This window comes from Leptinotarsa decemlineata, unplaced genomic scaffold (assembly GCF_025532065.1).
Source record: "Leptinotarsa decemlineata unplaced genomic scaffold, Ldec_3_MD MMD2_tig00002974_RagTag_RagTag, whole genome shotgun sequence".
NCBI lineage: Eukaryota > Metazoa > Arthropoda > Insecta > Coleoptera > Chrysomelidae > Leptinotarsa > Leptinotarsa decemlineata.
The window spans coordinates 8,147,016-8,173,290 of record NW_027412578.1 but is presented as its reverse complement, the minus strand read 5'-3'; the positions used below and the strand labels follow the sequence as shown (position 1 = coordinate 8,173,290).

At 35.6% G+C, this 26,275-nt stretch overlaps 2 protein-coding genes across 3 annotated transcripts in view; both read left to right on the top strand.

The window, feature by feature from the left end:
- The first annotated feature begins 438 nt into the window (after window positions 1-438).
- LOC111507306 (venom carboxylesterase-6) lies at window positions 439-21,663 on the top strand. Of its 2 annotated transcripts, none has more exons than XM_074177368.1 (11): window positions 439-457; window positions 3,029-3,172; window positions 3,461-3,592; window positions 5,290-5,443; window positions 7,952-8,137; window positions 8,225-8,424; window positions 11,770-11,911; window positions 11,970-12,139; window positions 14,643-14,772; window positions 18,201-18,336; window positions 21,434-21,663. In XM_074177368.1, exons 2-11 carry the CDS (start codon window positions 3,125-3,127, stop codon window positions 21,618-21,620), a joined length of 1,485 nt encoding a protein of 494 aa, XP_074033469.1. In that variant the 5' UTR covers window positions 439-457; window positions 3,029-3,124; the 3' UTR covers window positions 21,621-21,663. The 2 variants fall into 2 exon arrangements, with proteins under 2 accessions (XP_074033469.1, XP_023018367.2); XM_023162599.2 differs by lacking the exon at window positions 439-457 and adding an exon at window positions 1,483-1,632.
- A 1,443-nt stretch (window positions 21,664-23,106) lies between these two features.
- LOC111507303 (uncharacterized) overlaps window positions 23,107-26,275 on the top strand; it is a 53,100-nt gene continuing 49,931 nt past the window's right edge. Inside the window, exon 1 of the mRNA XM_074177238.1 lies at window positions 23,107-23,269. Coding sequence (XP_074033339.1) covers window positions 23,225-23,269 — 45 coding nt within the window. The 5' untranslated portion in view covers window positions 23,107-23,224. The remainder of the gene's footprint in view (window positions 23,270-26,275) is intronic.

Here is a 26,275-nt window from a genome sequence, read left to right as displayed (position 1 = left end):
ATTTTACAATGTAAAGATGAATGAAGACGATTTTTTATCATTACTATTATATGAATGGAGGTATTTTGAGTGTATATCCAATACACTCTGTATTGTTGAGGATCAAATTTGCTGTTCCAGAGTAATTACCAGTTTTGTTTTTGTTCTGAGAATCTGCAAACGGAAGAATAATATCGTAATTTCAAGAAGAGAATCATTCAACTCATTCCAGTTCATTCGAATATCCCAGAAGTATCTGGCCTGACCTAGAGATGGCGGTCGTTGTTTGAAAATATCACTGTATTAGAGAGTACAAAAATCTATGAAGCATATGTTTCAAGTTTGAAGATGCTGCGTTGTTTAGTATTTGTTTGGCAGCCACCAAACACGAAAGTTTTCGATGAATTTGTGAAAATGGACAAAATTGGTTATTGGCTTCAGCCCAACCAAATGAAAGCTGAACTGGATTCTACTTTAGGTGAGTCTGCTCCTTCGTTTACAACATATTAGGGAGCAGAGTTTGAACGAGGTCGTACGTGCTACCAGGACGAGCATCGTAGTGGTCAACCAAATGAAGTGACGACTTCAGAAACGGTGAAGAAAGTTCAGAAAGCAGTATTTAAGGATCGTCGACTGAAACTGCGTGAGCTAGCAGACTGAGTAGGCATTTCAAAAAGTGCGGTACATCGTAGATATTATCTGAAAATTTGGACATGAGAAAACTGTGTGCAAGATGGGTGCCGCTTTTGTACACACTCGAGCAAAAACAGTGTCGTAAAAATGTTCCTACTGAGTGTTTAGCAAAGTTTCATAGCAACAAAGCGAAATTGTTGCGTCGTTTCGTAAACAAGGATGAAGATTAGATCAGATTAGATTGTCGGGGAGCTAGCCCATGGCCTGATTCGCTGCGATCTTTTCAGATCTAGTGTGATGCTCCTTGGTTGTTAGAGCTCATCATCTAGCATAATCTCTTTGATGAGATTGCTTAGCCTTCATATAGATGGCAGTCTCTGGTTTTTCTTTCCCGCGTGTCTCAGCTTTTCTATCGCTTCGCATTCACAGAGCACATGCAGTGCGGTTTCTTCCTCTTCTTGACAGAACCTGCATTGGGTTTCTTCTGTCAGACCCATCTTGCTGAGCTGGCTAAGCCCCGTTAGTAGACCCAACACTACCCTTACAAACTTACGGTTGTAGTTTAGCAGGTCTACCGTGAATCTGGGCAATGGTATCTTCATGAGCTCTTCCACCTGCCTCATTCCTGGTAGCTTATGCCACTAATCTATCGATTCGGCTTGAATCCATGAGTTTATGGATGTCTTTATACATGCTTTCGCTACCCCGCAGAAGGGTGCCAATGATAACCTTGGATGCGCTTTCCCGGGTAGAACATTGCCCTTGTAACTCTCATGTTCGTGTACGCAAACTAGAGTGATCCTATTTTGGGTGCACTCAGACATCTTGTGCCCAACAACAACTGCTGAATCGTTATTTTTTGCTCATGATGGAAATTGACATCATAGCTCTATCGTGACTGAGATAATCTTGAGTGCTGATAAACAAATATATCGAATTTGTTTTTACATTCCAGTAAATTAACAATTCCGAGTGATTATGTTGAAATTATCAGTTTTCTTATATTTTGCACTATATGAGGTAAGTGAAAATTAATTTTTCCCAGATAATCATTCCTAAAACATTCACTTCACTTCAGCTTCAGACAATCTAGAAAGAGAACAAAGACATCCTAACATATTTATGCCAATGTGAAGCACTGGCTTGAAACACTAGCAAATTGAATCTTGAAGAGTATGGCAAACATGTAACAGAGTAACAGTACAAATCAGTATGGGGTGTTTGTAGAACACAACAATTCTGACGATATCTGCTACAACTGTTTACAATATTTGTTACACTTTCAAATCTATATATCCTATTTCACCCAATGAAAACCATTATTATTACTAATAGCTCAAAAAGGTTATGAGAACAATGTGTTTCAAAAAAAATATGATCACTCATGTAGGAAGCTGTTTACCAATTTGGATATTATTATTTCACTTCATATATTCCACTGTGTTGTTTATGTTAAAACTTTCATGTTTTTTCATACTTTTGTTTATTTTCATATCTTTACTCTGTTATATATATATATATATATATATATATATATATATATATATATATATATATATATATATATATATATATATATATATATATATTGAATTCTACAAAAAGAATTTGAAGCTTCATATCTTCTATTAATTATCTGCGAGCGCTTTCGACAGTTGGTAGTACTGTCATCTTCTGGCACTCCTCAAACTCTTGAGGAGTGCCAGAAAAGAGCCATCCGCCTGATTGGAGACGCGAACATCACGTGCAACCTTGATAGTCTGGAAGATCAGAGAAGGGTTGGAGATTTGTTTTCTCTTTCATAGATACTTTCACAGGAAGTGTTCAAGTGACTTGGCACATTTGATTCCACCAAGAGCGGTTCACATCAGAAATACTCGTTCATTATTTTGAGGTTCAACTCAGTACACCTCGAACTCCGAACTTTTCCATCTGGAGAACTGCGTTTATGTGGAATAAACTTCCTGAGAATGTGTCTTCGAATGGATTTAATGTACAGCGATCCAAATCCAATATGAATCGCTACTTTCGCACAGGAACCACTCTGGCAGCGCCTTGAGGAATTTCCTGTATTGATTGTGTCTTGTTCTTGATTAAACACTTCATTGTGAGATTTTCACTGAATAGTTTTACAAAAACACGTGTCTTTACTCCACGTCCGGAGAAGCCAATGTATGGCGAAACACGTGTTGCGTTTTTGTAAAACTCTTCAATGAATATTTCACAATGTTGTTTTTTGAATACGTTGTTAAGATACACATGAGAATTGATTCAGACTTTGTGAAAAGGTAGGTTAGAGATTATTGTATGTATTACACTATTATTCATTTCGTGTTCAAGAATAAGTCATTCACATCATTTACGAAATCATCGATTGAATAACATTGATTTCATGTATTCATTTTTTATGACTCAGGTATCCTCTGAGGACCCCATCATCACTATTACGAATGGAAAAATTCGAGGAATTTCGGCGCACTCATCTCTAAATAATCTGACATATTATGCCTATATGGGAATCCCTTTTGCAACTCCACCGGTTGGTAATTTGAGATTCAAAGTGAGTAATTACCCTGTCATTCTTGTCAAATTCCAAGTTACAGATTGATACATCTATATCATATTGAGAGTCCGATTTTGTTCCTTTCTGTTCATTCGAAATTCAAGCGATTTTGGTGAAATTAGTGATGCACGTGAATTGTTATGTTCGTTATGAATTTGATTGAATTAGTACTCACTTCAGGACAGCAGTTCTTTCTTGAGAATTATAGAAATATTCATCGAATGTTCATTTATCGTTTCAATGAATAATGAAGAATATATACATTATAGAAAATTGATGTTTTAGCCACCCCAGCCAGTTGAGAACTGGGCCGGAATTCTGGATACAAAAAATAACGAAGTGACGTGTTACCAGACCGACAGATACGACAAACATGAAACAGAAGACTGCCTCTACCTGAATGTTTACACCACGGTGGTAAGTAACAGAAAAATGAAGGAGAAAAATCCATTTTCTATGATTTGTAGTAGAAATTTGAATGACAGATGGCTTCACTGGTAGAAGAGTAATCATAATCTAGTGGGAGACTGAACAGGCCAATGATTCAAGTATTACTGTCAGATTGAGAATTGGTCGTGGAGTTACTGGTAGATGAAAATTTCCATGGGAAAAATAAGCATGAAATCTTTCCTTACGATGAGGCTACAAGATAGCCGAAAAATGTAAACCTTTTTTAGCTGCAGAGCTAAGCTTTCACATTTACTACCTATGGAAAATTGTTCTTTGTCTGTCTCTGTAGATTTCTCGACAGGGCAACTATATGGAACATTCACGACCTCTAGTAAAGAAACGTTAGAGCTCTTGATAGAAAACCACTATGGACATGTCGAAGGATTCGTGGTAAAACTTGGGTTCAGGTCACAAACAACGGACCATGGAGATTCTTCTAGATCTACCTCCTCTCCACATTTTTCTGGAGAATGAGGCTAGATGGACTACATATAGACCTGTGCATATTGCCAATTGCACAAATCAATTTAATGCAGAGTGCAACAGACTGTTGGCTGGAAGTCACAGCATTCTGGAAATGACATCTGACTTTATGCCTCCAACTGCCTCATAAAGTACTGTCCCCCGAGTGGAGAGGATTGGATCCTCCGGGAGAAAGAAATATTAAGAGCATATAATTGTTGGTCCACAGATGGATCAAAAACACCTTCCGGTTCTAGTGCAGGTCTTTTCAGTCGCAGACCCAGGACAGAGATATTAACCTGCCTAGCAACCTAAGCGATTGTTTTTCAAGCGGAAATTTACTCTATCGAATTGTGTGCAAAAAAATTTGGAAGAATCCAACCTCATACACGAGTCAATATAAATATTCTCGTCAAGCGGTGTTGGAAGTTCTTCGTTCCTACCAAGCAACGCCTAAATTGGTAGCAAATTGCCAAAAACGACTCTTCTCAATAGGAAGACTTAACAGATTGTCTCTGGTCTTACTCTAAGGCGTTCATTCCCTCTTCGAAGCTTCATACCAAAGAGTTGTTGGACTACAGTAGGGATGAACTACGATGTCTAACAGGCCTTCTTACAGGTCACTGTCATTTGAATCATCCTATGCACGGATTTTCTACTGTAGGAAGGAAGAGTGTGTCGCCTCCGTTCAAAAAATGATGAAATAGCAGGGCACATCCTTCGTGCCTATCTCGCTGGGAACCAAATCAGATTTTTAGAGTTCGGCAGAATCTGACCTGAAAGACCACTCACCATACAAACTAATCAGCTTCGTTGAGAAGCTGGATTTATTTGGTAGAGTGTGAATAGGTGTGAGCCACAATAAACTCTTGGGTGTTGCGGTGGAGGGTGGACCTAACCTATCCTAATCTGATGAAATTTTCATATAATTTTCACATTTTCAATTAGTCTATACCTAAACTCAAAAAAAATATTTGTTATTGAGAAGGTAGAAGATCACATGCTTCAGAATGTTATATAAATTACTGATCATGTGTAATGTATGAACACGCCGGAAAAAATTGTATAATGAAATACGTGTTCACGGTGTTGTGAACAAAAATTTCAAAACTAGCTAATGTAAGCTGAAGCCACTAAAAAACTGAAAGATTCATATTGCTATCTCAGTTGAGAATATTCATGAATACAATTTCTTGTTCAAGGGACCGATGAATAATACAAAACTTCCCGTTATAATGTTCATATATGGCGGAACATTCGTTCACGGGCATGCACCATACGGACATAAGGATCCAGTTTTTGTGATCGAGAAGGGAGTTCTAATGGTGACCTTCAACTATCGTGTGGGTCCATTTGGTGAGTTGATAATAATGATTAGTATCTTCATTGATGAAAATAATGTTCAATCAGCTTCAATTATTTCCATATCATTTCGTGTTCCTCGATGCCTTATCATGCCAGTACTCCAGGAAAACGCAGGATAGGTCTTGGCGTTTTGTTAAAATACTGATGACTCTGTTGCTACACATTCATTTTGATATTTTGTCATCAGTTTCTGAATGACACAAATAAAAAGTAGTGTTGTTGATACATGAAGAGTTAATAGTGATTATTTCCACCTAATCGAACATTTCAAAAACTCCTAAGGCTCATATTCTCATAATAATATGATTCATTTTGACATCTGTAATTAATTTTTGAATAACTGTCTCGAAAGTTTCCAAATACGATCAGTATGCTTTTTACAAGCCGTTATATGGAAGGAGATACCAAAGTTGATGGAAAACTCAAAACCAAGTATTTTAAGTGAAAACGGTAAACATCTTCACAGATGGAGAGTTACTACTTCTCTTGATCGTTTTCATGCTTTTTCAAAATGTTTTCACATATTCCAGTAGTTCCGAGATGTTTTGAAATGATGTAGAATTTTCTAGACTCGATCAGTCTTCAGGATAACTGAATACTGATCCAGAAAAGAAAATCATTGGTTAATATTCACACAACAACTTTTCCGATCAAACGCTGGAAGGCCATCTCTCACTGGTTGGTTCGTTCTACATTTCTAAGGCAAAAATCACAAGACCACTGCAAGCCACTTTTCATCTGTCAGAAAATTCTCACTGTGACTTGTTTGTTTCTTTTAGAAACCGTTTGCCTGATTCACAAAAAATACTTCAACTTAGCAGCAAATGATGACAAACGTTATTACACGAGAGAAAGTCGTGTAATAACGTTTGTCATCATTCTTTGATATATGTGAGCAAGAAAATATACAACCACCTTTCAATGTAGGGCAATTACAAATTTGAAAAATTTCAGAAAATCAGTTAAAGGAGTACTTCTGCAAAAAGGGAATATTACAATGATGTATTTCAACTCTTAGTGTTTCAGATGCTTAGATATTCCTAATGATTCATTTATTCATTATCTGTAATGGTTTATATATTGTTTTATTTATGTGTATTCGTTTATGTATATTTTTTAACCTGATAATGATTGTTCATTGTATATCATAATTTTGATATTTTTTAAAAAACTCCAACACTGTTGACTTCATGAAGTTCCACTAGCTTTGACAATTAGGATTTCTTGGATAATAAGTCATGATCGATTGATAGATTGAAGAACCAAGTTGGTGAAAAGTGAAAATTGAACCTCTGGCGAAGGATAAATCCAAAACAAGCACTTCCACTGAACAAAAAAAAGGTGTATACTAGTGAAGTTCTATTTCAATACCGAACCATTGTTTACAACACCTTGACACGTGTTTCAATCACCAAGTAATCATCTTCAAGAGAAAACTCAAACAGTTTGATTTTCCTCTTGTAGATGATCACTTGGTGGTTGAAACACGAGTCAAAGTTTTGAAAATAACGGTTTGGTGTTGAGTTGAAACTCAAGTAATATTCATCACTCCACCAAAAGTTCCAAAAATTGCATCACAAAAAAGAAATGGTGATGATTGGTGATTGGGACAAGTGCTCGTTTCGTAACCAGGTAATTAGCAAGAGAAGATCAAAACTAGGATGAACTGTAGTCATTGGTGACATCAAATTTGTTGTTTCTGTTGTATAGAAGAATTGATTCTGCTGGAATAATTTGATTGTTCGCTCAGTTAAGGTATTGTTGATACTTTGGATATGTTTCTGGATAATTCTAAGACAATTCCATTACCAGGTGATCCTTATCGAAGAATTACTGACGATTTGGCTGCAGTGTGAAAATACGATTTTAATCAAATATATCTGCAAAACTTATCTACTTATCTCTGATAATAACAACTCTGTACGCTACAGTTGGTTCGAAAAAAATCAATTTTTTTTCTGAAACGAAAAATACAAATGTTATTCAATCAATTCCGTTCCTCATGTGTCACTTCAACAATACCAAATTCTTCAATATAGTACTAACTTACATAGTCATTATCATATTTGAAACCGTATTTTCTTCATAATTGAAAAATCCGATTCAGATTCTTTATTAACCATTTGTAGCCTGTAACCAACGGCCTACATAGCTGTGCCTGGATATGACAAGTCATATTACACTTAGTAGCACATTATTAATGTTATGCAAAACAATTTGAAGAAAATTAGAAATTGGATGAATTATTTTGAAAGTACAATATTCATACAGAGGCATATTTACATACAAGTATTGAAATAAATTAGGTATTTTTGCAAAAGTTCACAAATTCTTCAAGGGAAAGCATTCATTGTCAACATTTTTTAAATTTTTTTCCTAAAGAGAGGGTGCGATAATTCTTTTACATTATTTGATATATAGTTGTATAGTGCAAGTCCATTATGTTGTGGTGATTTTGAATTGAATTGAATTGATCCATTTTTGAATTGACTTCTTCAGGATTTTTGTCTACTGGCGATACCGTAATCCCAGGAAACATGGGCCTCAAGGATCAACAACTGGCACTGAAGTGGGTTCAAAAGAATATCCAGTTCTTTGGAGGTGACCCTGCCAAAGTGACCTTGATGGGACAAAGTGCCGGAGCAGCCTCAGTAACATACCAAATATTGAGTCCTGGTTCAAGAGGTGAATCTGTCAGATTTACTTTGAAATGCAAAAAGTCATTGAACGTAATAACATAAACTGTATACTCTAACTGTCGTATTATTTCAGGATTATTTAGAGCAGCCATAGCAAACAGTGGATCAGCTCTGTGTACATGGGCCCATCAAAGGAATGCAGTAGAAACAGCATACGGTATTGCTGCAGAAATTGATCCCAGTTTCTCCAGAAATAGGTCCTCTGCAGATCTTCTAGAGTTTTTGTTGAGCGTTGATGCTGAATCCATCAGCAAAACTTATGATAGATTTACGGTGAGATGCTTTTGCGAAAGATATGAACATACTAACAATTCTAACCAGCAAAATTATTTATTTTAAGAACTGTAGAGGCTATCTAGAGTCTACTTAAGTGGATTATTTCATTTATTATTGGGTAACACAGATCACATTCCATTGAACGGAGTGCTAATCAGATCCGAGCAGTACTTCGTGATGGACTTCCGAACTATGACAATTGATAACGGCCATCTTGTTGAAGCTTCATCTGTCAAATTAGTTGTCATTCATTCAGTCTGTTTTGATAAATCACCATGGATGAACATAACATTCAACAATTTGTGCAAATAATAATTTTCTTTCATGAAATTGGGTGTTCTGTTCAGGAAACGTATCATGCGCTTCGCTCATTTACGGTCGCCATAATCGTCTTTTCAATAAACAAAAAACCAACACTCGAATGTCGACAAAAACTCGTTTATCCGTAGACTACAATTTGGTGAATTTTGCATCGTGACTTAGGCCTACACCAGTGTTTCTCAAACTTTTCGAATTCACGGCTCCCTTATGTTTTTTGAAGGTTATCGCGGCGCCTCGAACGTAAAGACTACACTAGATATTGAATTGATAAAAGTAGATAGATGGCTGTCTGAATGGATTGCATTTTGCAATTACCGATATTATCATATTATCAGAGGATTTTTATTAATAGGTACCGACGTATTACCTTTACTCTCAGTCATCTTTGTTGTAAGACTCACCCGTGGCCCACGGCGCCCAAGGCTCCGCGGTGCACACTTTGAGAAACACTAGTCTACTCTCAACTCAAACACAAGTCAATAAAAGTATTCTCGGACAGTCAAGCGACGTTGAAAGCTCTTGGCTCCTACCGAGCAGCAAATTGACAAAAACCTCTCCTCGATGGAAAGACTTAACCGGATTGTCTCTGGTCTAGATTCTTGGCCATACTGGCCTGGAAGGCATTGAGGCTGCTGACTCCCTTGCAGAGAAAGGTACTTTTTCAAGCAGCTTCATCGGACCAGAACCTGTCATTGGCATCGCTTTAGGCTTTGCCAAACAAAAATTGAACACCTGGATGGCAAGAAGATTCATGGACTTCTGGGGCAGAATCTTCCAGGATTGGCTCACTCCAAGCCGTTTATTCACCCTTTGATGAAGCTTGATACCAAACAGTTGTTGGACTACAGTAGGGATGAACTGCGATGTCTAACAGGCCTTCTTACAAGTCACTTTCGTTTGAATCATCATATGCAGATACTCGCACTGTCGAAGGACAGTATGTGTCGTGTGTATTCGGACCTGTTCTGACCTGAAAGACCACTCACCATAGAAACTAATCGGCTTCGTTAAGAAGCTGGGTTTATTTGGTCCAGTGTGAATGGGTGTGGGCCACAATAAACCCTTGCGGTGGAGGGTCGAATAGACCCACTCACTTTGGACCTAACCTAACTCAACCTAGGGCTACACTCGTACGAAATTCAACTGACCCAGGAACCGAAGGTGAACGACCTAAGGCAACGACGTGTATTCGTTGAATGGGTAAATGACCCTAATTTTTATCGAAAAATCATCTTGTGAGGCCCATTTCTGGATGAATGGGTACGTGAATAAACAAAATTGTGAAATTTGGGATGATATCAAACCACATGAGATCCAAGAGCATCCAATGCATCCTAAAAAAGTCACTGTTTGGTGTTGATTTTGGGTTGGCGGCGTTATCGGCCATATCCAAACTTCCAAAACCCAACTCAAAAACCTTCTGTTCAGGACTTATTAGGTTTTTATTAATTATTTTTACATACCAAGGTTAAAAACTGCCGCTTTCACCAAAAAACTGTTCTTTCGTTCTTTCTCATCATATCAATAGGTACGCATAGGTATTTTTCAGGGTTGAGTGGAAGAACAACAGAGTAGCACTCTCCGCTGCCAAGTTGAACTTTGCCCTTTATTTTCTCAAACATATTTTAAAGGAATATTACTGGAGTTTTTTCCCAACAACAAACCGTTATTTTAACATTTCGACACGTGTTTCGGTCAATAAGTGATCATCTTCAAGAGGAAGATCAAACTAAAAACCAGTTTGATTTTATCGACTTTCTTTGGGTACTTCTTACCTTCCATAATCTGAAGAATAGAAAAATTATAATGGAGAACTTTATACAAGTGTAGAAGGGTAAACTTTTTAGTTTACTCCGATAAGTTACTGCGTAAAAATCAAAGTATTTTTCACAAAGAAAAATCTTCTATCTATCAGTAACTTGTCGTATTTAACAATTTTGCCTATCAAAAAAAATGTTAAGAAATAATACAATACTTATCTTTCACGTTTCAGAGGCCAAAATCTGCCTCCGTCTTCAGAAATGGACAAAAAATTCTAATATATTGGCAGTTATTCCTTTTTGATTGTTTATTTCTTTTCTTCTTTGACAGATGTCAAAGGAGTTTTGACAGAAAATGACTTTCGTTGAATAGTTTGTCAAAGTGTTAAAATAACGATTTGGCGTTGGGAAAAAACTCCAGTAATATTCATTACTACTCCAACGGTTCCAAACAGTGCATCACAAGTATATTTTGAAAGATTATCTTTATTTGAATGTACTGAGAAATGAAAGAATAAGAACATTATTGATATTATTATTTCTTTGAGAACGACGTTGGCCAGGCCATCACTGTCAAAGGCGAGCACTATAGGTCGATAATTAGCAACTTCTTTTGTCCTGAATTGGATGATCTGGACACCAAAGACATGTAGTTTCAACAGGACAGCGCTACGTTCCACATAGCTCTTGTCACATTGGATACCCTGCACAGGCGATTTGTGAGCATGGCCATCTCACGTGGAGGTGATGTGGCCACCAAGATCGTGCGATTTGACCCCGTTGGACCCCGTCGATCGAATTTAGCCTGATTTATGTGCCAGAGTCATGTATAATTGGACGTTCCAAATGTGCTTCACCCGGAGAAGCCGTGGCGAACGATGTTATATTTCACACATAATGGCATCAATGGGTCTCTTAAATGACTTGAAAATTTCGATGATATCTCACACACTTTTTTTTATTCAAATTCAAGGATAGGAAGAGCCTAATGAAAAACCCTTTAGTTTCAAACGTAGAACCAAGCAGAAGGAATATAGAGGTCGACACAGCGGTCGACATTGAACTATTCCAACTTTGAAAACATAAATGAACATTATTAGCCTAATTTTCATTATGCTTTTATTTCAGGAGTGAGTGGGAATAATATAATTTCAAGAAACTTATATGTGTCTGAATTCTGAATCAATATTCAAGATTCGAAAGTTGAGAACTTTCACAAAATACACTCATACTGAACAACAACTGACAAATTTGCTTTTAGGTTTTCGCTCCAGTCATAGAGGAACCTCATGAAGGGGCTATAATATCTGATGTCATGTATGAAACAGTTGAGAAAGGAGATATCAATAGAGTTCCACTGCTGATCGGAATAAACTCCGAAGAAGAGATCAATAAAGCAGCAAGTAAATTCATAATGAAATTTCAGTTAATTAGTTTTGAACTCTTAACATATTGTTCCAGATATCGATTCGCTGATATCAAAGTCTGTAAAATATGATGAAGATCCAAAGCTGATTGTGGATGATGATATGTACATTGAAGATGGAGACGAAAAACTTGCTATTGGAGAGAGTATCAGAGGAATTTATACGAACGGATTGTTTCAGGATGACATTGGAAAAACAGTTCAAGTAACAATTTATTTTTTAAAGGCTAATTGAGTATTATATTCTCACAGGCTCCGAGATTGGATATTTCTGGAAAATGATTCAAATAACTTGGCCTTGTGGTATTGAATTTCTCCATTTTTTTTAAGAAAAACCCTGCATCTACATGGGCTTATAACATTTTATCATTCATTATACTCCGACACCCAATGCAATAGTTTTGTTACATGAACGGTCTTTGTTGAATATTTGTTATGTATTTCTCGACATACTTCTAATTATCCATAAATTGCTTGACTGTAATCCGGTAGATGACATTCATTATTCAGTAATCTGGAGATGGCCGAAAAATCATTTTCCTGATGATGCTGACTCGATTAGTGAAACGTGCGACGAGAGACATTCATCTTGTTCTGGTGAGGAAATATTGTTCAGTAGGTGTTGTTTTTAGTTACCAGGTTGTTTCTAATCGGTATTCAGGAGATTGGTTTTCTGTTATATTTGTTGTTTTTCTGGATTAATGTCGTTCAATTGGAGTGTCCTATCAATTCACCGACCTCTGGGATATGCATCTTTATGAGTATGAACCTGCAGCTCTCTGAGCTGCATATAAGTTGGCCGTTTGGGAATTGAATCACTGGACAATAGCCATTTTGAATTCTTCGTCATCTCAAAAACATGGTCAATCAAGTTACTTTTTCGAATGCAAGGTTGGAGTTATATGGAGAGTGTCCCAAATTTCACACGTAGTTTGCAATTTTCGGTTCATGGTTCACTGGTGTTGTTTGAAAACTGTCAGTTTTGTCAGTTTTGAAAACTGTGATATCATTTACTGACCTACTCCACCATCGTCACAGTAGATCTCTTCTATTAGACACAACCTCAAAAAAAATATTTTCCAGAAAAATACACATTCGCGTCAGAACTACTAGAGTAGTTCAGTTTTCAATCGTTAGATGAGGTTGAATGTCTGATACACGTACCCGCCGATATTTAAATTCAGTCCTACAGATACTGCTTCATGAATATGCCTTCATTAAAACAGAATATCTTCAATTCCAATTATTACTTCCGAGTGGTTAATAATGACGTCAAGTAATAATGCTCTGTTAGTAGTAAGGTTCATTCCGCTGAGAATATCGAACTTAGAAATTAAAGCGGTTCTTCGATAAAAAAAAAATAGTTCTTTTTTCAAGGTAGTGAGAAACAGAGAAATTTATAACAACATATTTCTCAGTGATTGAACTATGAGAGGCTTGAAGCCTTTATACCCACTCATTAACATCAAAATCTGAAAACGACTAATGAAGAAAATATCTGTAAGGAATGAATGAGAATCAACTGTCAAAAATATATAAAGAAATAAAAATCGAGATGACACGGAACAGTGACTGGAGATCAGCAGCCACAGAACAAAACAGGAGAAAGAAACTCGCATGTATATCGACTGGTGTTCTGAGCAAACAGATCCCATAACATCTATATGTGCCATCTTGTTACAAAGATAAGGGTTTGTGGAAGATTGAGGAAGGGGAAATTTAGTTAAAATGAAAAGAATTGAAAAAGTTTTGGCAATCAAACTGTACTTGTTCATGAAGAGATATAACATTAAGGTTATTAATACTAGAGTTGATTTCAAAAATTTCAAATAAATTAGGTAAAGTACCTTTTTGGCAAACGTGTAAAATATCTAAATCAGAATCGATATCAACTATGGTTGTAATCAAGAATGTGGTTAGGGAAAGAACTTTTAGTGTTATGATCATCAAAGTGTAGGTTTCTGAAATTGTCAATTAGTTCAACATGTTGAAGAACTCTCGTTTTGATTTTCCTACCACTTTGTTTGACATACTAAGAAAAATAATTTGGTTATGAACACAAAATTCTCTAAACGTCTGGGAGATTGGTACTTCATCTTTAGTATTGACTTACAATTTGGAAATAGGATTCATAGTATAAAATGAAAAATGAATATCATTACAGTACCGTCTGAAAGTATTTGAAATATTATGAGAAACTTTACTTAGATAGGGTTATTCAGTAAATGTTGACAATTTGGTTGGGTACGGTAGTTTTCCCTGTCGTCGGTTCTACATTACAGTTTTCTCATTGCAGTTGTAAGGGTTGTAACGACTTAACTAGCGATGAAAATGAGAAATGAAACCTCTTATGTTTTTACTTGTATACAAGTGGTAGTGATGGCTACATCCATCAGTTCATTAACTGGTGATATTTTTTGAATTTCCAGTCAGCTGTGTCGGAGATGATAGATGGCAACTTCTTTCGAATCTAAAGCGATTTCAAATCGTATTTTGCGATGCACTCGAACGATTTTCTTCATACTTTTCGACCATGAATTAGAAAGGAATGTATAAAATGTATTATTGAAAATAGTAATGAACCGAATAAATTTTGCCGAGACTGAACAGGAAATATTTGATTTTCTATGCATTAGGTTACGATTGATGTATCTGTGTTGAAAAATATAAATTGTCATAGTTATTTGATAATTTCATTTCGATTTCAGTACAGCAGCGACAACAGATTCACAAAAGCCGTCATTAAATTTGCCGAACTGCAGTCTCACTATACGGATGTGTACTTCTATCAATTTTCTTATCATGGTTTAATTGGAAATAACACCGTGTCACTAGATGGTAAGACTCCGTTTGGAAATATTTTCTGTGAATGATTTTCTCCAGAATTATTGAAGTGGTTGGCCAAATATTGGTCTATTCATTACGTAACTCCTATTAAATAATAGAAAATCGGGAATTTTCATTTATTACATTCAATAAAACGTCTGCGTTGGAGTATAGATTGAGATTTCTGTGTTCATGTAATATAAAATCATTCGAAAGTCATAATTGCTGGGATTTTTGATGCTGTGGATGATATTATATGCTCTCTGGAAAGTGCGCTCTTCTGTGTTTGCGATATTCTTGAATACGAAATGTTGAAATGGTTTCATGATAAAAAAATACTATAAAGTCCGATTTATTGTCATCTGTTTTTGTTGCTCCGTATTCCAAAAAAGATTAATTTTACTGTGGTAGCATTCTTAATCTTCCACTGCACCTCAGTCACCAGTGAGATTGTGCGAACTTCCCTAAGACACATCAAGAGCATCGCCTTGGGTTCAGACGGGATATCCCTTGAAACGATCAATCTCATTGACTCTGTTTTGATTATTCACTTCACCTTTCTCATAAACTTTATCATTACCAGTTGCCAATTTCCAAAATTTTTCTTATTTCTCCGGCTAAGTGTAACTCACCTACTGTTCTTTCTGGCCTAAGACCAATTACAATTCTACCGTATCTCTCTAAAGTAGTGGAATCGATACTGAAAAATCAGATCAATGAGTACGTCAATGAAAATCATATTATAACATCTGTACAATCAGGATTCAGACCTCAGCATAGTACCACCACGGCTCTTCTGAACGAAATTTGAGCTGTTCTTCACTTCTAGATTACAGTAAGGCATTTGACACTCTAGATCATGAGATATTGTGTGACAAACTTGTCTACTTCGGTTTTTCTCGGAAAGCAGTGCCACTCTTGGAAAACTATCTGAAGAATCGTTCTCAAAGAGTTGTGGATGAAGTTGTATCAGATGCTCTACCGGTATTAAAGGGAGTGCCACAAGGATCTATCCTTGGGCCCTTGCTTTTTAGCTTGTATATTTGTGATTCTTATCTGTCCGTAAAAAAATGCAATAAACATCACTATGCAGGCGACACGCAGTTATATTTCTCTTTTTCGCCTGGCGAGTCTACATCTGCATATATTAATAACGATCTCCAAGCCATCTTCGACATTTCTACAGCTCATAAGTTCAAGCTCATTTCTGACATATCCGCAATAATGATGTTCGGAGCTAAGAAGAACAGAGAGCTCACCAACTCTACTTTTCAAGTTTGCATAGAAAACGAAATACTTCCTTCCGTGGCCGAGATAAAAAATTTAGGATTGTGATTCGATCTGGAACTTCACTTTACTAAACATGTCAGTTACCTGAACCAATCTTCTTATAACGTTATCAGACAACTTTTTCCTAATCGTGATTTGCTCAACACATTTAAAATTTAAAATATGCAAGCCTCTGATTATGTCAAAATTTTCCTACTGCGACAGTATTTATGGACTTGCTTTAAAACAATCTGATGCTCTCCGAATACAGCGTATTTAGAATAGCTGCCTACGTTTCTCGTTTAGTATACGGAAATACGACCATATATCCCCAACAATGCAAGGAACAGGATGGTTAAATGTTGAGAAACATAGAACTCCACACCTTCTTACCAACACACATAAAGATTTGAAAATTCGACAACCTGATTACTTACTGAAGAAGCTTAAAACATTTTCTACGATTAACAGCTTTACTACAAGGAACAGCTCAGTTCTGGTCATCCCCAAACACACATCTTCCATCTTCACTCGCTGCTTCTCGTATAATGCACCCAAATATTATAATCAACCATTGAAAACTTTAAAAAAAGACTGAAGACTTACTTAACTCTTTAGCTACTTATCCGTTCCCGACCTTGGCATTTCTAAAATGAATATTCTGAAGTAAAGAATAACAAATTTTTTGATATTGTTAACTCGACTTGATTTCTTTTTTGTGTTTATATTATTTAATTATAGTTTCTTCCAGGTCGAGTTGAAAAACAGCCTTGGCTGATACTCCGCCTATTCACCATATACTGGAAGTTTTTTTTTGTTTTCTTGTATACTGTTTTATTTCATTTTTGTCCATTCCATTTGTATTTTATGCTGAATTAAGTATTATTATTATATACTGAACAAAAGAGAATTCTATACTCTATACATTGATGCTATTCTTTTTTTCCAAATTTGAATATTCTGTTGTTCTGAATATTTCAACCTCGAAAATGTGGCCCAAAGTGATCGATCTACAGTAATCCAGGATGAGGATTCGAGGACCCTGGTGGAGACTGACCCATCAAAAACGGTGCGTGAGAGGGCGAAAGAACTCGGCGTCAACCCCCATGCGGTTTATGATGGTTTAAAACGTATTGTAAAGGTCTAGAATTTCGAAAACTGGGTCCCCCACGATTTGAACGATTAACTGGAATCAAAGTCTGTTCTTTGCTTTTCGCAACCGAAACGATCTTTTTTTGGATAGGATCGAAACAGTGGATTCTCCACGACAACAGGAGATGTTTAGGACAGTGGTTGGACATCGATGAGCCACCCAGGCACTCTCCAAAGACGGAAAAACACCAAAAAAAAAAGATCATAGTTACTGTATTGTGGTCAGCGGCTGATGTGATCCGCTATAACTTTCTGTAACTGAGTCAAACCAGCACAGCAGAGTACTATTATGAGGAAATCGATGATATGTAGCGGAAATTGCGTCAGCAGCAGCCGGTACTGATCAATAAAAAAGATCCGATCCTTCTCCACGACAACGCCCGTCTGCATGTTTCACAAATAATGTTCGTAGATCACACAGATTAGGCGTCGATGTTCTTCCTTACTCACCATACTCCGCAGACCTCCCTCCAACCGACTACTTTTTTTTCAAGCACTTCGATAACATTATCATCGATTAAATCTTTGCTAATATGGACCAGGCAGATACAACCTTCGTCGACTTTGTTGAATCCCTAGCACTTGATTTTTATGCTGACGAAATCAATCGACTTGTGTTACGTTGACGAAAGTTTACTGATTCAGATGACGTTTATTTCGAGTGAATTTAATGAGTTTTCACTGAGATATTACAGTTCAAATTGGACTCATAAAGAGGAACAGAAATTTTGAAAAAACCTGATACTTCTCCATCTCTATACAAAAAATGTGGGAAACTTTCAAAGGAAGGAATAATGTATTTTATTTTGAAATAAACTCTTTACAAAAATTTGCAAATGAATCAATAAAGTTACTTTCAAATATAGACATATTTTGTCATGAAGATGGAAAAGTAAGAAGTCAAAACCTTTTTCTGCCCAAAAACTAGTCTCGCCTGAAAATATTCCATTTTTGTTTCGAAACGTATTTTTTGAATATTTTTAACAACGTTATGCAATTTTTTCGTTATGTTTTTCAAGGAGTTGGTAAAGTTGCTCATGCTGAGGATCAAAAATATTTTTGGGCACGTTACGATGACTATCAAGAATTTCCTAGATCTGATATGATGACCCTGGATCGCTACGTTACCTTATTGACCAACTTTGCCAAATGTTTGTGAGTATTTTTATTTGTCACACTGTTATTCACTTTTATCGTCGTTGTTTTTTACAATGAAGCCCTAGTTAGCTGAAATTCAATTATATAAGCCAAGCAGACAGTCTTGGATACGTAACGGACTGGTCAGGTTCAAATAAAGAAATACTCCTTACCAATTACTTCGTACAAATTCGGGTAGCAAAAATCACGCAAGTGAATATAAGCAATATTTAAAGTCACTTATGTTCGTTTGATGAAGTAAACAAAACGAATCTTCTGTAAAAATGAAGTGAATTGATTCGAAAACAATGTTCTTTCAGACGACATTGAATGAAATACAAAGACAAAATTTCCCGAGAACAGGACACTATAACTGAAATAATAGATCAGATTCGTTAATTGAAAGTAACCAAGTAACCATAAAAATAATTGATAATCAACTTCATATATATTCAACTAATATTGCAAAAAAGCCTAGGATGATCAGACTGATTGACTCACCTTTTTCCCATCCAATAATATTCTGAAATCAAATATTCCAAACCAATTCGCAATTCGCGGAGATAATTTTTAATGGCCATATCTCTGCCCAACCACATAAAAAAAGATCGCAAGCTTCGAAGGGTGAATAAAGGCCTTGGAGTGAGCCAGTCCTGGAAGAATCTTCTTGCCATCCAGGAGTTCAATGTTCATTTGGCAAAGCCTAAAGAGATACCAATGACAGGTTCTGTTCCGATGGAGCTGCTTGCTGCACTACCAGCACTTTGACTCTCCGAGAATATTTTTATTGACTTGTGTATGAGGTTGGATTATTCCAATCTCTCCGCACACAATTCAATAGCGTAAATTTCCACTTTAAATACAGTCGCATAGGTTCCTAGGCAGGTTGATATATCTGTTCTGTGCCTGAAAACACCTGCACCAGAACCGGAAGGTGTTTTTGATCCATCTGTGAACCAACAACTATCTGCTCTCAATATTTCTTTCTCCATATATCTGCCCAACACACAAAAAAGACCACAAGTAATTTTGTAAACTTGCACCAATTTCACGCAGACATTTGTTCCACCTTTACCATATCACCAAAGAATTATATTTGTAGAATAATGCTGCGAATGATCAAGAATTATTTTATACTGTTTTCCTTTGAATCCATAGACGCCTATTTGTAACTGAAGAACAACTCAGTAGGACCAAATACAGTATCCACACAATGGAATTATTATCAAATTGAAAGTATAACATATATATAAACATATATATGCATATCATAGTGTCTAAAATTAAGGATGAATTAAAAATATTGAATTTACTTCGGTACCTATACTCAATAGAAATCAAATATTTAGAAGTTGCTGACGAACTAATTTCCACCAAGATATCGATAGCATCCCTTGAATAACTGAACAAAAATATTCTTACTAAACATAACTAAAATTTTGAAGAATTTTTCAAATCTGTGATTAGGAATCGATGTCAGCTGGTAGTTTTTAAATGCTGCATTTCATTCTTGGTGGCAGCAAATATATATTAGCAAAAGCAATTTGATTTTATAACAGTTATATTAGTGTTTTTGAATTGTAATTAATATACCATACTACAAAATAGTTGGGAAATTATCATTGAAGTGACATTATGGTAATGAAAATAAAATAGTATCTGAAAGCATTCTAATAAAATAATTTCATTAAAGTTACAGGAAGCAGTTATAAAATAAGCTTGAAATAGTTTTATAACTATCATTAAAATTCGCAGAAAAGTGTTAATAAAACTGCTACATAACAATTTACTTCTATAGGAAAATAAGTTTCCTAAGTTAGTTGCAAAAACGTTTCTGTGATAATTTCCTGACTATTTTATAATGGTTTTTCAATTTTATTTCATAAACGTTTCTATGACAAATTTATAAAACACTTTTATTGCCTACAACTGTATTGTGTTCACCAATCATCTAAATATAATCAATTAGCATTTTGGAAGTAATTATAAAGTACTAATAAAAAAAACTGTTGCAACACCATAGAATTATAAAACAACTTTGCTGGTTGAGAACTCTCATGATTTGTTACTTGTTGGACGTATTTCTGCCCGAAATAGCAGAATAACTATCGAGACGTTTGAAAAACACAAACAATTTAAACAGATTGACGACGTTCGATTTGTTGGGTGAGGCTAGGTCAAGTATCTGCCGATTCCATCACATGTTAGGTTATGCCAGACAAGTGAGGTTATTACAGTTGTGATTGTGCGCTCATTGATGTTTTTTATGTCATAACAGAAGCAAAGTCACCAATTTATATCAAAGAGTTATTCATAATGCCGCAAAGGAGAATCGAGTCTTCCACAATGCACAACACAAATGAATGATTAAATTATAAAACAAAAACGTAACAATGTCAAGTACATTACAGAATTGTAACAAAGTCCCAAATGTTACATCAATGTGCAAACAAACCCTAGAGTCAAGTTATTACTTCATATTAAATAAAGGTATGCATTTTCATTTGTCAAATAGTGCTTTGAGTTTAAATTAAAAAAAAAGACATGTACGAATACTAGAATAAGTTATGATTTTATTAAAAGAAATAATAAACGACTATTCAGAAGTTTAATGAACAATCTCTTGATGAAGTCGTCTAATTGCCATTTTTTTGAATTTTAAATATGACAAATGAAAAAGATCAAGTTCTGAAAAGTATGTATTGAAATTTTTTTGAAGCCTACAACTTATTGCCATCGAGCCATAGTTAGTCTTGTGGAATCGCAACCCAAATGAAAAAATGCGATTGCTTCTTGAGGATCTTGAGTTAACAGAAAGGCAAAGGTCATCTAAAATAGCTGAACAATTGTAGTGGAAGTTTATTATTTTATGAAGGAATAGAACCATTGCAAGTTTACGTCTGTCCTCAAGTGATAATAAATCTAATACAGACCGTAAACCGTAAACCATTCATTTCTATACTCTTATACTTTTTGAAAATTTAGGCAGCTAATTGAGCACAGTTTTCCCAATTTCAATGTGGGTTTGTCTGATTTACAAATATTGTTAAATTCATTTACTGCAATTTCGTGTATTTGCTTCAGTGAAAAAAATCTTTTATATTACTTTTTCTAGGAATCCCACACCTGAAAAGAGAGACTTGTTTGACAATGTGTTATGGCCAAAAGTTTCCGAAGACGTGTACTATTACTTGGATATTGATACGAATATAACCGTTCAACACAATCCCAGGAATACCTCGTATTACAAATGGGTGGATATTTTCGAAAAATATGTACCAAAACCATTTATATCTTTCTGAAATGAATGATTATATCTTTATGAAATAAATGATTAACATGGTTGGTTTTCATATCTCAATGCCCACTTTCACAAGGCAACTTGAAGAAGGATTTTTTTCAACCCATGTTGCTGAAACAAATGCGGGGTTGACTGTCTTTTGTATCCTCTAACTTGAGATGCAGAATGTTGAGCAAATTCAGCTATCCGATGTCTGATTCGTTGTAGCACCACTGGATTTCAAAATCACAAAATTACATGTTCTCTTACCGAATTGCATCCTAAAGTTGGCTTCAACCTGAGGTGTGTGTATACGCGCTGAAAGAAAATATAACCCTTATCTCATCATCGTCATGATATCATCTGTGTCACTTTATGATACCGCTTTATGATACCGTGGTGCCCTCTTGTCACGGTGAAGCGTAGCCTTGCATTACCAGACCTGTTTTCCATAGCACTCGTGGGATTGGCAGAAGTTTTTCTATATGAGAAAACCCATACAACTGAATATCAGACACAATTCAATATCTGTTTTAACTCAGAGAGGAAGTTGCTTCTGGGATTCATTCGGCAGACCTAGAAGAGTAAGGCAACTATTTGAAATATCGGCACTGCTGTAATATTGGAGATGCAGCGGCGTTGCCTTGTGCTATGGGGGATATTGAATACATTTTGAGTGATGAGAAGTTCCAAACTTATTGGAATTGTTCATTTCACACCCTCAGGCTGATGTTATTCTCTTCGACCATCAAATTGGTGTCTACAGCTCCAGATAAGGCAAGTACCACCCGAAAAGAGGAGAAAAATGGACGAAATATCGAGATGTTCTCTTTGAACTCCGTAGACTCTGCGGACTCTATTCAAACTACTTTTTTGAAACTGTAGTTATGAATATTGAAGTTCTTGGTGGAATGATTTCCTGCCTACTTTCGAATCTCAAAATCATACCGACTCACACACCATGGCGGATTTTTTTGCCCAGCAAATGCAGAAGGCTATCATTCTCGGATCCATACAATGACCATCTTATGATGTAGACGATGGTCATGAGTTACTGAAGCTCCCTTTGTAGTGTCGGAGCCTCAGGAAAACTTGGGCATGATGGCTCCTCTAACAAAGTTTCCAATTACGATATCAAAAAAGAAAAACTAGAAACACATACTTTCAAATAAACGGTGAAACTGGCATAGAATACATCCAAAGCAAACCCTTTTCCTGAACCTCAGAAATGCAATACTATTTTCACTCACTTGTTCTATTGCGCATCGAAAAGATCATTGCTTCTCTAATGAATAGGAAAAGTGCTTGTTTTGGATTCACACTTTCGAAATTAATAAATAAAATAGTTTTTTAAAAAATATATAGAATATAGAATATAAAGACTATATAAACAGAATAACTAGCTGAGTTCTCATAACATTTAATTTATCTTGATGAGATTAATGAACTGATTTATAACGATAGTGAATGATGAAGTGTCTTAATTGATAATTATTAAGATATATCACAATGAGTAGAAAACATAAAAACGATATTTAGATTGATACTACTTATTTTTTCTGATTTCTGGACTACAAGTACATCGTCCAGTCGGTAGTACTGATTATAATAGAACCGAGAGAGAAGATGGATACTTTATTATTCATTGTGGTAGTTTTATGTATTCAAGGGGTAAGTCATAAGCCAATATTTTGGATTTTTTCATTGAATGGTGAGCAAATGAGTGAGCTCATCATGTGACCCAACATTTTTCTGAATTTGTAAGAGAAATATATGCTTGAAGGTGGTTGACAATGTTTCGTAGTGCATCTCATCAGTTCGAACTTCCATTGTCTATTATGATATGAATTGATTTGAAATCTCTGAAAGAATTAATTGAAATTGAAAATATTAGCTAAATAATAACAATTATATTAAATAGAAACACTGAAATCACAATGTAATAAAATACAAGCAACAGTTGAAATTTGAACCAATAATAAGAAATGAAAATTAAAATTCAAAAGATTCCAAGCCCAGTTGCTTCACGACCTTTCGATCGTTAGTATCAACAATTATCTTCAGGTGATGACTGGACTTACTCCTCCGAGATCTGACTATCTATGGTCATTCGAGTGCTTTCACCTATCCCCTCTTCCCTTTCTCCACTTCATCGGTTTTAGCGGGAGCAGACTGTTTGGCGGGAGTTGGTCGTGTTCCCTTGTTTATAGGTTTCCATATGTTGCGTAGCTTGGCTAAATGCATTGTTGGATATGCGTCTTCTTTGAATTTTCTCCCAAACCAGTGTTCCTCCTTGTGGATGTGATTTCAGCTTGAGACCACTTGCTGTTATGTTAATGAGTCCAAACATGCTTTGCTATTCCTGATTTGCTGGTTTCTCCTCGCTGTGTGTGTTTCCTGTTCTCGGCAAGGCGAACTTTCAATGGCCTCTTAGTTTCACCGATGTATGATTCTTCGCACTCGCAGGGTATCTGGTAACTGCAATGGGGAATGTTTCTCCTGACGAAAATCAAGTAGTTTTCATAAAAGGGCTCTAAAACAACGCATTTCAAACTTATCATTTCAACGTTTTTCTTTAAAAAAATATCTAAATACTCAAAAAAGAGAAATCAAATAATGCATTCAACATTTAAAGAGATTCGTTACTATTTCACCATTTGGCAACATCGGTTATAGCTAAGAAAGGACAATGAATCTGTTACCTGCATGAAACAAACAAAGACGACATATTTCAGAGGCGTGCTGTTTCTGTTTACTTATGTTCCGAGTTCCGAGATATTCTGTGACATATGACATTTTGTGCACCTAACCTATCTTCCTCTATATAAATAAATAACATAACAACTGTTGTTTAGGTGGCTTGTAGAGGTGGTATTGAACTATAATTTATATTTTGCCTTGATTGTTGATTTATAAAGATAATTTTCCTTTTTTAAAGTAGAATATCTAGGTACCTATGAATTATTTCAACTTGATGTAGGCGCTGTTGCTAATATGTGAATTAGAAACAAATCTTGTGAATTTAAAAAACTCATGAAATAAACCCAATTTTATTTTGTTCAAATTTGCATTTGCTGTAATAACCCAAATTGAGAAACATTCCCCATTCTTGGAATCGCTGTCCGCGTTTGGTAGCCTGGTATTCGTGAGGCTGCTACGGATAGTGTTACCAAATATGAAGCAGGTTCTGATGTTATACAAGGATAACAAGAAGGATATACAAGGATAAGAAGAACTGGGTCCAAGTCTATACTATGATAATTCTGAGAACATTAATTTGTACATTGGAATACCATACAAACTGTGAACAAAGTAACGGCAAAATATAAAAAACCTATGGGCGTTGTTTTTCAGATGGATAGTTTGTAATCCACATTTTTCATTCTTCAGAATGATTTTTACCGGTCGAAAAATGGGCTGCAAATAAATAATGTACCAACGTTCTCAAGTTGAGAAGCTCGTAATTTTATAGCATGAATAGGGCAAGGCCTTGATTTTCAGAACAATCCTTAGATGTGCCTCATCCACTGCAATGCATCATAGGAGTGAATTCTACAAAGGCTGAAAGATTTCAGCACCATCATATTGGAAATCACGAGAAAATCATTTCATACAGACCTACCATTTCCACTGAAAAAAACGGGAGCTGGTCAATCGAAAAAATGTGAAGATTATTGAATTTTGTACTAATTTAAAAAACACGATAGATTGAACATGGATCATTTTGAAATGAAAAACATGAATTCTATTACACCAGAATTAACATTTCGCTAACAAATCAGCATCAACTGTCATGAAAATGAGGAAACTGTTTTCATTAGTGTGGAAACGATGAGGTCATTGTTTTATGTTCGAAATGATGTAATAAAAGCATGAATAAGGCTTCAGTCATTTCATATGTATATTTTCAAAGAAATAAAATGTATGAAATTCATAATTTATATTCACTACAAAATTCTTTTCTATCAGCAAACTGCGATTTTCAATTGGGAGGTACGAGAAACATCAGCGCCATTAAAATTGAGCTCAGTCATCACTCGTCGATGGCCCAGAAACAGTACACATGATTCATTTTCCAAAATTTCATTATCAATGTTTACATGAAGAGTCATTGCATTGCCCTCTCTATAGCCAAGGAAACGGCTGGACTAAGAATTTTAGGACCCAGTGACACCTACAGCCTGATGATTTCGACAATTGCGGAACTGGGCAAATGTCACTCCCATGTTCAATCCCTAAAGAGATGGGATGGAATCAAAGGATGCAGTCATGCCAGTCATGCCAAAAAATATCTGGAGATGACCAGGAAAAACCTACGCGTAACTGCAGGATTTCTGACTGGCCACTGTAATCTGAAGAACCACCTTCATATTATGGAGTTAGCGGACACACCTCTATATGTATATGTATATATATGTATGTATATTGTCAAGTTATTCATTCAGTTTATTCGTTTATTTATCTATATACTGTGGATTTATTTATGTATTGTGTATTTATTCATGTATTGTGTATTTATTCATGTTTTTACGATATTCGTGCATTTATCTATGTATTGTATATTTATTCATTCATTTATTCATGTTATAATAGGCGATATCATGCACAAGAAACATTTTTTTCGAAAATGTTTCTTTTGTGATGCCTTTGTTTGTTCACCCCTATTTTATAATATTT

Bases quoted from the DNA above. Each gene is read 5' to 3' on its own strand.
- LOC111507306 (XM_023162599.2), top strand. From the start codon at position 1,591: ATGTTGAAATTATCAGTTTTCTTATATTTTGCACTATATGAG. The intron at 3,173-3,460 runs GTGAGTAATTAC...TTGATGTTTTAG, and splicing joins TTGGTAATTTGAGATTCAAA to CCACCCCAGCCAGTTGAGAA. The intron at 12,140-14,642 runs GTAACAATTTAT...TTTCGATTTCAG, and splicing joins ACATTGGAAAAACAGTTCAA to TACAGCAGCGACAACAGATT.